Here is a 12205-nt window from a genome sequence, read left to right as displayed (position 1 = left end):
TTGTAAGCAGCCTCGTTGTGTCTTGCTATTCTCTTGTTCTTGCATTTATTTTCTATATTCTTTTGTGGGTTAGAAAATATTATATGGTTTATCTTGAATTTTTTTCTTAAGATCTTGTGCTTATGGCACAACAAAGAGTTAATATTTCGTTTAAGCTCAGTCGATGAACAATTACTTCAGTATCTCTTCTTCAGACTCTAGATCTTTCCGATGCTTCTGGTAAACTTATTTTCTATACGTTTTAGATGCCTTCCTATTGTGACTGTAGTTTGTTGCTTTCAACTCAGATCTTTCCCTGTTTGGAGAGGGACATAGTCTTTGAATCTTTACTTTACGTATGCACTTAACTGTCTAAATAAAGCTTTCACGCTTCTCTTCTTCAGACTTTTATGTCTTGCGGGCCTCGTCTCCATCGCTACACTACACCTGTCTCTCGAGTCCCGACCAAGAAAATAATAAATAAATAAAAGGATTATTCTCAGCACGTATAGAATCATCAGTGTAAGCCTCAAGTCCATCCAATCTGATTTTAAGTTTAAGTACGTTTCATTTGTTAAGTGGTCAGATTGTTTGAATGATTTAGATTTAACAAAATACGGGTAAATATATGAGACCTAAATGTAGAGATTCGGAAACTAAATAAAAAATTAAAACTAAATAAAAATCTAAACTAAAACTTGCATTCTACACAGCAGAGTGGCACTCAATTTTTCTTCTGGGTTAAAAAAGGAAAACAAAAAGAACAAAAAAAGGATGAATTCAAACTTGGGATTTATGTGTTTCTGCATTGAGAAAAAAATATATATATTTCTAAATTAATAGTTGTCCATTAGGCACTTCGAAAACCCTGGATTCTAATTTATCATCAAAATCATGATACTTCTACGTCAATTTTTCTTCTGGGGAGGAGAAATCATAATTTCATATGTGTTTTCAAACAATTCAGAAACGCAAATACTAGTTTGGGCAGAATCCTAAACATTCACGGCAACAAATTCAATGAGAACTGGTGATACTAGAAGTATTGGTTTTAGTTTGTCCTTTTGTTGTGCTTTCGTCGGCGGAACAAGCAAAAACAAGTTTAAACTTCTTGGTTAATTACATGAACCATCCGAGTCGGAAACTTACAAATGCATGAAATATTAAAAAATATTTGTGGAAACTGAAGGAGTTTCGGCTGTGAAAATCATTGAGAGAGATTCAAAGTCTTTTTACCTTGACCAAAAATATAAATAAAATTAGAGTTAAATATAAACAAATGAAAATGAAAGAGAAGGAAGCCAACTATTCAAACGTATAATTAAAACCATAAATTTTCATTAATATTACAAAGGACTTATAGCTCAAGTTGTTAAGAGCATTTACTTCTACACCCAAGATCCTAAGTTTGATTACACCCTCCTTTAATATCGCTTGTCATCAAAGTTGAACTTTTTGTTTCTCAGATCTGTATAATGAAAGTTGATATTATTAGGTAATTGTAGCCCTCTTAGTACCTAATTATTAGGTAATTGTAGCCCCAATTTATATTGTGCCAGCAATTAGTCGGTTTTTTTGGTGCATTCGTCTTATATCAAGCCAAACAAAGAAGAAAGTTTAAACTATTCTTGTTTCGAGTCTTTATCATTAGGAACTTGTTCCAATCATCACTCGGGAACTTACATATGCATGATCCAATCATCACGTGTTTTTTTTGGAACTTCTATTATGTAGGTTCCGTTTGGTTCACGAAACGAATTTGAAGGGAAATCACTTTCCAAGTCATTTCCTAAGGGATGGGAAATAGAGATTCATTTCCTATGTTTGGTAATCTTGAAAAGTAACCAAGAAATACCACTTTATTTCCCTTCACATGTTTGGTTTGTGTAGGAATGTAAAACAAAGTTTGTTTAATTTTTCAATTATACCCATATGAAATCAAATAAAAATAGAATGCATTTATGTAATTCTAAATTATTAATGAGGACAATATGGTCATGAAAAATATGTATTTAATATTAGTTCATTTTCCCAAACTTTCCCATAAGGAGGAAAACAAAACCTAAGGAAGGAGGAGGGCTTCACTTTTCCCTCTACTTTCCTATGTGCAAGGCAACGATTTCTCATGCCCGAACTTTACCAAACATGGGAAATCAATTGATTTCCCATTCCCAAACCTCTTTTCCCATGAATGTGTGTATATATATATAGAGCTAGCTACAAACAAACTACCAATAAGCCTATAATCGAGCAACCTCAAGCAAAAGAGTGAAAGGAAAACAAAATATAGTTTACTCTGACCAAAGAAACCTTAATATTCTTATGCTTCCATGGCTAGCTCACGGCCATATATATCCCTACCTAGAGCTAGCCAAGAAGCTGACCACCAAGAGAAATTTTCACATCTTTATTTGTTCCACGCCTGTAAATCTCAGCTCCATTAAGCCTAAACTCTCCCAAAAATATTCTCATTGCATTGAATTTGTGGAACTCCATCTTCCACATGATGACTTGCCTGAACTCCCACCTCACTACCACACCACCAATGGCCTCCCTCCCCATCTCATGTCCACTCTCAAAAGGGCCTTTGACATGTCCAGCAACAACTTCTCAAACATCCTCAAAACCCTAAGCCCAGATTTGCTCATATATGATTTTCTTCAACCATGGGCGCCCTCTCTAGCTCCATTGCAAAATTTTCCATCCATCGAATTCATCACCATGGGTGCTGCCTTTACTTCATTTAGTATTCAACATCTCAAGAACCCTAGTTTCAAGTTTCCTTTTCCTTCGATTTATCTTCAAGATTACGAAGCCAAAAAGTTCAACAACGTGTTGGAATCTTCAGCAAATGGCATCAAAGATGGAGACCGTGTTCAGCAATGCAGTGCTCGATCTTGTAACATCATTTTGGTAAAGACATCCAGGGAGATTGAAGAAAAATATATTGATTATCTCTCTGATTTAATGGGGAAGAAGATCGTGCCTGTTGGCACGCTTGTTCAAGAGCCAATGGATCAAAAAGTTGATGAGGAAACATGGATCATGAAATGGATGAACAAAATGGAAAGGTCTTCTGTAGTGTATGTATGCTTTGGCAGTGAGTACTTTCTGTCCAAGGAGCAAATAGAAGAGATAGCTCACGGATTAGAGCTTCGCAAAGTGAGCTTCATTTGGGTTATAAGATTTTCTAAGGAGGAGAAAAATACTAGGGTTGAAGAGGTGTTACCAGAAGGGTTTTTACAGAGGGTGGGAGAGAAGGGAGTGATAATGGAGGGTTGGGCCCCACAGGCAAAGATACTGCAGCATTCTAGTGTTGGGGGGTTTGTGAGTCACTGCGGATGGAACTCAGTGTTGGAGAGCATCAAGTTTGGTGGTCCAATTATAGCCATGCCTATGCATCTTGACCAGCCGATCAACGCTAGACTAGTGGAGGAGGTGGGTGTTGGTGTGGAGGTTAAGAGAACAGGTGAAGGAAGTTTGCAAAGAGAAGAGGTCGCAAAGGTGATTAGAGATGTGGTTGTGGAGAAAATTGGAGAGGGAGTGAGAAAAAAGGCATTGAAAATAAGAGACAACATGAACAAGAAAGAGGATGAAGAGATTGACGGGGTCGTGGAGGAACTGATGCAAGTTTGTACGGGAAGGGAATCTAAGTGAAAAGGACGTCCGTACGTTGAGTCTTCAATTAAATCATTCTAATGATTTAGAATGCTCACATCAGCATATGTGTAGGATGATTATTGAATGCTCACGTCACGTAGGTGTATAAAACTCAAAATGTTGGGCTTGACTTCTCTACTTCTTTTAAGTAATGCTGTTAGGTTTTCTTTGTGTTTTTGTAAGATGTTTCCTTTTTTACAATCCCTCCCTCCTTACCCATTAGAAGGAACTCCCTCCGTACCTTTTATTATTATGGCTCAATCACAGATATGTGTCCTCTTTTTTGAATTGTCAAAACTGTCCTTTTTTAAAAATAAAAAAAATTTAACTTTTACTGAAACCTTAGGGTTCGTTTGGGACTGTTTCTCTAGGAAGTACTTCTATTCATAAACGCTTCTAACGAAAGCACTTTTATAATAAAAATTTTGAATTTTCATAAAAAATCCAAATACTTCTTGGAAAAGCGCTTGGGAGTGCTTTCTGAAGAAGCACATAGCAGGTGCTTCTCCAGAAAATGCTTCTATGACCCAAAAGCGCAACTTTTTTGCCAAACGTTGTCAAAAGTGCTTTTAATTGTCATAAAGCACCTTTAGCAGTTCCAGAAGCACTCTCAAACAGGCCTTAAGCTTTTTACCAAAATAGAAAAACAAAGGACCACAAAGACTTCAGATTTTGACTGAGAAAGGAAAATTATTATTTTAAAAAAAGTTGAGAAAAATCAAAGTGAAAAAAAAAAACCAATGGGAATATATATATATATATATATAGTTTTTTTTTTTTTTTTGTGGTAAAAAGTTAGGTGTTCAATAAAAGTAGACAAAAATTGTTTTGACAATTAAGAGCATTACCCTTGTATCCTAGATCATGTGTTCAAATCTCCACACTCCCAATATCGGTTGTATTCAAATAAAAAAATTTAAAAAAAATTGTTTTAGATGCTTTCCTGTGAGCTGTCCTATATGTATGCATAATAATTGTTGCTTCAATGACTCTTTACAACTTTACAAGATGTCATTCAATGACAGATCAAGAATTCCAACCGTATGATGATGATGAGCTACTTCTCTCTGGCGGGGCAGGAGTTACTATAGGGGAAGAGATGGTTGAAGAATAAAATCTAACCCATGGGCATGAGATGGCTGACGAACGTGAGAGAATTGAAAATCTTCTTATGTCTAGTTAATTCCTTTTTTATTTTCAAAAAATGATTAAAAATTATACTTGGTGAAGTTCATACTTTTTTAAGTTGTGTTTTTATTTTGGGATCCTGTGAATTTTTATTTCCTATGTTTATTATAATATTTTGGGATTTTTTAAATTTTTGTAAAGTACTTTTAAAAGTGCTTTTACTGTGTCAACCAAACACTCAACAAAATATCAAAAGCGCTATTATGTAGTGTAAAAGCACTTTTAAATGTGACATCCAAATGACAAACTGCTTCTTTGTAGAAGCGCTTCAGAAAGAAGCACTCCCAAACGAGCCCTTTGTTGGAAGAATTTATCCCATTTGAATCTGGAAATTGGAATTACATATGCACCTGCACAACACTATGACTCATCTCCATCAGAGTTCCCTCACTATATGATCTCCAAAAACACCAAATTATATATGAGGCCATAAGCCAACCACCGCCTCAAGAACAAGAGTCATGAAAAATAAATAAATAAAATGAGGAAGTCTTCTCAAAATCCAAGCATGGTCAGTATTCTTATGCTTCCATGGTTAGCTCATGGCCACATATAGCTCATGGCCACATATCTCCCTTCCTAGAGTTAGCCAAGAAGCTCGCCAATAAGAAAAATAATTTTCACATATTTATTTTGCCCCACACCTGTAAATCTCAGCTCTATCAAGCCAAAACTCTCCCAAAAATCCTCTCAATGCATTCAATTTGTGGAACTTCATCTTCCACATGCTGACTTGCCTCACTGCTACACTAATAGCCAATGGCGAAGTTAGGATTATATGTGTGTGGAGGCATCTTACAAAATATAAATAATAAAAAATTTGAACTCAAGACATACCAAAATATCAAAAATAATATTGTCTATTCATTACAATCATAATTTTGACCAAAAAAAATTTCACTACAATTCATAATTGTCCTTGACAAATTTTCATATTTTGAAATCGTTGCATAACAACCACATCATCTATACTATTAAAAATATTTTTCTCAATTTATGCAACCAAGCAATCATTCATCTATGAATTAACCTAATTTAAAAACTTGTTAATATAATATTGAGTTTGAGAGAAAAACTCATAAACAATGAGAAAGTTTGCTCCCGCCAAAAAAATCGAAAATTGGATTAAAATCTCTTTATTTTTAGCAATTTGTGTACAAAGGTAATATGTGTGTTAAAAGGTAATATGTAACAATCCGGTCCTCAATTAATTTTTAATTATTAAATTATTAGAGAAAAATATAATTTTGCCCATAGAATAACTTATTAGGGAAAAAGTTGACTTTTTAACCGGGAAGGAATTTGGAAATTACAGTTGTACTGTTGCATAGAGCACGTCGAGATGAGTCCGTAGACACGTAGTGGGTTCAAATCGGAGCTGTAAAGAAGTGGCATAACCGTAAATATTTCAAAGTTCAGTTTTAAAACCCAGATTTTCTCATCCCCCTCACAAGCTTCACGACCAGCCAACTTCTCTCCTCCACCACCGCCACCACACACCTCCGTTCTTGGCAGCACCGGTCCCAGCTTTGATCCGCCGGCGTGGTTACCAGAATCAGCCGCAAAACAGCAGTGTTGGACAATTTTTTATCGGGAGCTTGTTTAGACTCCTCCGGCCACCAAATCTTTCGTATTTGGTATGCCTTTCTATCCTCTCAACGTGTTCTAGTTGCTAGTTGTGTTATTTTTGAGAAATTTCTGCATTTAGTTGGTTGATTAAGCGATTGAAGTTTTGGCCAGTTTCGGCCTTCGATTCCAGCCACTTCCGGCCCCTTTTTGGGGTAGCTCCAAGAACAAAAGTGGTTCCAAATAAGGTGTTTTACCTAGAGTAGGAAGCTGGGTTTCCAGTTTTGAAGATTTCTGGTCGCCGAAATTTGATCAAGCCACCCACATTCTGCCGGCACTTGTGGCAGTGTGTGGAAGCCTGGTGAGGTCACTCTTAGTCCTAAAATTATCCTTATGTTGTCACGAGCGAGTAGGACTTTACGGATCTCAATTCAGACAACGTTTGAACCCCGAACGGATCTCGCATATTGTGCGATTTTCGGGTTCGATATGTTTGAACCGTTGGATCGCAGTCAATTTCTTCTATGTTGATCTATGTAATTCCAGGATTGTGTAGAATTCAATGGGTCGTGAATCAGAGTCCCGGATACTTCGAAAAGGCCAACCCTAGGGCTAGGTTTACAGTAACCGTCCGATCGTGCAATCGTGAGTAGTCCAACCTTCCGATTGAGACCAGACTCTCGGGACATATGTCCTAGGCATGTTAGAACCTTTAGGAACTCTCGGATTAGAGTTTTGAGGTTGTGGACCCCATGGGGTTCTAGGTTGACTTGTTGGGACTTATCGCTTTTTGAGCCCCAATGCACTTCTAGACTGTTCTAATCAGTGGAAAAGCTTACATAGGCTTGAGAATGACCTTCAATTCAATGCACGCACTTCTAAGAGCCCAAGGCCAGGACTTTGGATTAAATAATGAGGATGAGCTCCATAGAATATGTTTAAGCTTTTAGAAAGTTCATGTGTGTGCAAGTGTTCAATTGGTTTGTTTATGGTCTTAATTTCTTGATTTTTTGTGAATTCAGGATGAGTATTTAATTATCTGTTGATTTATCACATGCTTATATATTCATATGGTTAATTATGTTGTAAGGTTATTAATATAATATTTGAACGGTATGTTAATCAGAGATCAATATGGCTAACATACTAGCTAAGTGTTTAATATATGTACATTCAATAGTTGAAAAGGATGAATCATAGCACTTGGCTTTCATCATATTGTGGCATATAAAGGTATATATATTTTAAGTTTAGTTGAGAATAAGTTTACTGGAAGTTGATATAAATGACGGGTTATGGTTTTCAAACTCACCACGAGGGTGTCCCCTAGTTACTTTGAAACATTTTGGTTATTGATAATGTCCTACAAGTTTCGAGGAAGTCCGAAACGTGCGGTGCGAGGAATGCGGCTCGGATTGAAGTGGTATCTCCGAGACCTGCGAGGATTGTGGCTCAGATTGAAGTGTTATCTCTGAGACTTGCCAGCAATACGGCTCGGATTAAAGTGGTATCTCCGAGACTTGCGAGGATTGCGGCTCAGATTGAAGTGTTATCCCTGAGACCTGCGAGGAATGTGGCTCGGGTTGAAGTGTTATTGTGGGAACATGAATTTTCGTCTCCAATCAGGGCAAGCCACGTGGAAAAAAAGATTATCTCTTAAATTAATTAATTAAACTAATTTATCTGGCTAATTAATTAATTGGGAGAAACATCTTAATTAATATGATATTATCTTTATTTAAAGAGATAATATCATTAATTAAGATATTATCCTAATAAAGAGAAGATAATATCATTGAATTCAGATATTATCTTCTTAAGAGATAATATATATTTAATTTGGATATTATCAGGTCCGACTCGATTCCTACGAAACCCTAGCCCCGAGGCTCCAATAAATAGACGACCTCTTCATCATTCAAGGTACATCTAAACCTACTCCTTATACCCGAGAAAAATACTTGAAGCTCTCTCCCTCTCCACTCTCCATATTTTCTCCACACGGCTCAGGCCACCACACAAGGCTCCGGCCACTCGGTTTACACCATACATACAACTCCGTACCTTTTGCTTAGCTATTGTTTTCCTACAAACACTCGAACTAACTTAGGCATCGAAGGGCCTTTGGCCAACACCCCTTGGGTGTGGTCTATTTACTCCAGTCTTTTTTACAGAAATCGAGGAAGAGAGAGAAGGAAGATCGAAGGTTGAAAGATCTAGAAGCGGATATTCTCCCGTGAGATTATTTGCACAAACATTTGGTGCTTTCATTGAGAGCACGATTTATACTCAACGCGTGCTCAAGGAATCCGTTCCTCCTATTTTCCAATCCACCGAAGCCTTCCAAACAACCATGGTTGGAAGCAAGCGCACGAGGAGCAAAACCGCCGCTATGGCTCAATCCGTGACGGCCCAAAGCTACTCCTCCCACGACCCCACGATCGACATGGCGGCCCCACCACCTCTCGCCGCCATGAACCCTCAGCAGCCACCCTGTGTGACTGAAACCACCGTGCCACCTGCCGGACTCGCAGTGAGGACCACCGCACCGGCCTCCGCCGCCGTCGTACCATCTCAAGGCCCCATGGCCGGACCTAGCCACCTTCATAGCACCACCGTTGAGCATGGTGGAACCTCACATCTAGTTGGGCTCACTACCACCGCCGACTTTGGCCCAATCTTGGAGCAACTTCAACCATTCCCTCCATTGCCTCCACGCTCGACGCATGCTCCCACGTACACATCCAATGAAACCCTAGCCCGTGTGCAATTGGGCTCCACACATTTCTCTCATCCCGATCCACGAAGTCAAGTAGACCTTAATCTGAGAGTTGACCAGCTAACTCAGAGAATGGATGACCAAAACAATTTGATGAGGCAGCTCCTCAACCAAATAAACTTGGCTCAAAACCTTGGCCTTGGACAACAGGGCGAAGAGAGAAGGATAAACGAACGCGTCGATAGGCAGTTCGATGGGAACCAAGCAGGTCGAGCACGGGTAAGCGGACAAGGACATGTCGCAAGCATCCGCAAGCCACACTCAGAGCAGACGAAGTTTCCCGTCCAGATTGAATTTAAGGACCAACGTGCGCGACAGGCTGGGCCCAAGACCTGACATCCACGCTCGCCTGGGCCAGCAGGAAGACGTTCATGAAAGGCTAGGCTCCCAGGGAGGTCAACTTGACGGCCATCGAGACGAGGATCGAGAAGAAAGGCGCTCTGCTGCTCGCTCGCAGAGAAACATTCGCGAAAGGATAGGCCCCCAGGGAGGTCAACTCGACAATCATCACAATGAGGACCGTGAAGAAAGGCGCTCCGCTACTCGCTCTCGAAGAACCAATTCTCGTCGCCAAACTACTGGAAATCCCTCACAAGCGCAGTCCACCAACACTCTGCCTAGACAGCACAACCGAGAAGGTCGACCCTCGCAAGCCAATGAGGAAGTCAATCAGCATCGTCTAAATCGCGAAGGTCATCAACGTGACCGACTAGCCATGCGTGCAGAAGACGTTGAGAAGCTTGTGAATAACCGACTTCGAGACTTAAAGATTGGCGGAAATTTCGAAGATGCACTACGCATTGAGGTAGACCGAGCAAACTCCTCACCTTTCACCGTCAAAATTGAGCAGGCTGCTCCTCCGAAACGATTCTCAACGCCCTCTTTTACATGCTTCAAAGGCGATTCCGACCCCGAAAGTCATCTAAAGCATTTCAAGAGCCTTATGATTCTCTACAAAGCTGAAGACGCGTTAATGTGCAGGTGTTTGCAATGACTTTGCGAGGAGCAGCTCAGGATTGGTTCCATACCCTGCCATCCGGGTCGATCAACAGCTTCAAGGAGCTTACTTACGTCTTCACTAAAGAATACACTTCTTATCGGACGATCAAGAAGAACCCCGACCATCTGTTCAACCTGCGCAAGAAGCCCGAGGAATCCCTTCGAGATTACATCAAGAGGTTCAAAGCAGAGAAGGCCAACATCGTAGGGTGCGATGACCAAATCGCATCCTCCGCATTCAAGAAAGGTCTTCCAGCAGAACATGACTTATACCGCGAGCTGACTATCACTCTCAGCCAGACTCTGGCAGAGGTCTTAGCGACCGCAGAACCCTATGCACTCTGGGATGACGATCGAATCGCTGCGAAGAAGTCCACTGAGTAGGAAGATCGACCGGCTAAGCGGGCAGAACAAAGATGCGACAGGCTTGGCAGCAGGGACAAAGACAAAGGCAGGCCACGCCCACAAAGAGAGGCCACGACGAAAGAGAACTACACCAAGTTCTCTATCCCCATACACCAAATTTTGGCCCAAGTGAAGGACAAACCTTGGGTAAAAAGACCTTCACCCTTGAAAGGAGATCCGGACAAGAGGGATACCAGAAAATATTGTGCCTTCCATGCGACACATGGGCACAATACGAATAATTGCTTTGCTTGGAAAGCGCATCTTGAAGAACTCGTGAGAGAAGGTCATTGCACGGAGTTCATCGCGAGGCAGGCCATCCAGCAGATAGAAGACCGCGATACCGCCAAGGAGCCACCCCAGAAGGTCATAAGGATTAACACAATCCTAGCCGACTCCGAGGAGTCTGGACTGACCAACAAAGAAAAGAAGAGGAAGATCAAACAGGCTACTATGATCTCCCAAGTCTCAACTAGCCTCTCACTGGCAGAAGACGATCCCGTGATCGGCTTCCAAAAAAAAAGACTTAATCGGCCTTGATCTACCACACAATGACGCCCTTGTCATCAGCATTCAAATCGCTCAGGCCATGGTCGACCGAGTCCATGCAGATGAGGGCAGTGCAGCCAACATCCTACAATTGGCAGTCATCCAACAGATGGGCTTAGAGGCAAAAATCAATAAATCAGCCAAGTCGCTGACTGGTTTCAATGGCGCAACGACAGTTATCGTGGGCACGATAGATCTCGACGTCTACTCTCCACCTGTAATCAGCTCACAAACGTTCATGGTCATTGATGAAGTATCACCCTACAATGGCATTCTAGGCCGACCATGGATCGGCAAGATCAATGCCATCCCCTCCGCCACACATCAGAAGATTCGTTACCCAGTTCCTGGGGGCGGTATCAGCCAGATCAACAGCGATCAGACAATGGCGAGGAAATGCTCAGCTCAAGGGCTGAAGAAAGGCAAGCAAACACAGTTCCTCCCTGTGAATCAGGCAGATCTAAAGGGAGTAGAACAAGCAGAGGAGAAAGCAGATCCCGTTCCTGACGGCCGAGCAGACTAGAAAGGAAAGGGAATAGCTACTCCCCAATAGCAATCAAAGAATCAGGACCAAGTCGAGGGAATCCGTCCGGAGGCCTCTCCTGAAGAAGGATGGAAGCCCGAAGAGGACGTCGAGCTAGTACCCCTTGATCCTGACAAGCCAGAGAGAAAAGCGCGGATCGGCTCGCGCCTAAGCCATGAGGAAAAGATAGAGCTTGCAGCCTTCCTCCGGAACAACAAAGACGTATTTGCATGGTCGCCATCCGACATGCCTGGCATCGATCCCCAGATCATCTGCCATCGCCTACACGTCAACCCAGTCATCAAACCTGTAGCGCAGAAGAGACGCAACTTCGCCCCCGAGCGGGTTGCTATCATTGAAGCCGAGATCGATAAGCTTCTAGCTGCTGGTTTCATTCAAGAAGTCTCCTGCGCAGAATGACTGGCGAACGTTGTTCTAGTGGCAAAGAAAGATAAAGGTCTGTGGAGAGTGTGCGTCGACTACACCGACCTCAACAAGGCATGCCCTAAAGATAACTTTCCACTGCCTAAAATTGATCAGCTCGTCGATTCAACTTC

At 41.1% G+C, this 12205-nt stretch overlaps 2 protein-coding genes across 2 annotated transcripts; both read left to right on the top strand.

Annotated features, from left to right (window-relative positions):
• The first annotated feature begins 2206 nt into the window (after positions 1-2206).
• Positions 2207-3884, top strand: LOC117618749 (beta-D-glucosyl crocetin beta-1,6-glucosyltransferase-like). The gene has a single exon (XM_034348470.1). The coding sequence runs from the start codon at positions 2302-2304 to the stop codon at positions 3634-3636; it is 1335 nt and encodes a 444-aa protein (XP_034204361.1). The 5' UTR covers positions 2207-2301; the 3' UTR covers positions 3637-3884.
• A 7281-nt stretch (positions 3885-11165) lies between these two features.
• On the top strand, positions 11166-11648 carry LOC117618080. Its single transcript, XM_034347706.1, has one exon. The coding sequence runs from the start codon at positions 11166-11168 to the stop codon at positions 11646-11648; it is 483 nt and encodes a 160-aa protein (XP_034203597.1).
• Positions 11649-12205: the final 557 nt, after the last annotated feature.

Source organism: Prunus dulcis, chromosome 2 (genome assembly GCF_902201215.1).
Source record: "Prunus dulcis chromosome 2, ALMONDv2, whole genome shotgun sequence".
NCBI lineage: Eukaryota > Viridiplantae > Streptophyta > Magnoliopsida > Rosales > Rosaceae > Prunus > Prunus dulcis.
The sequence above is the reverse complement of the archived record's forward strand: the minus strand, read 5'-3'. Positions and strand labels throughout refer to the sequence as shown.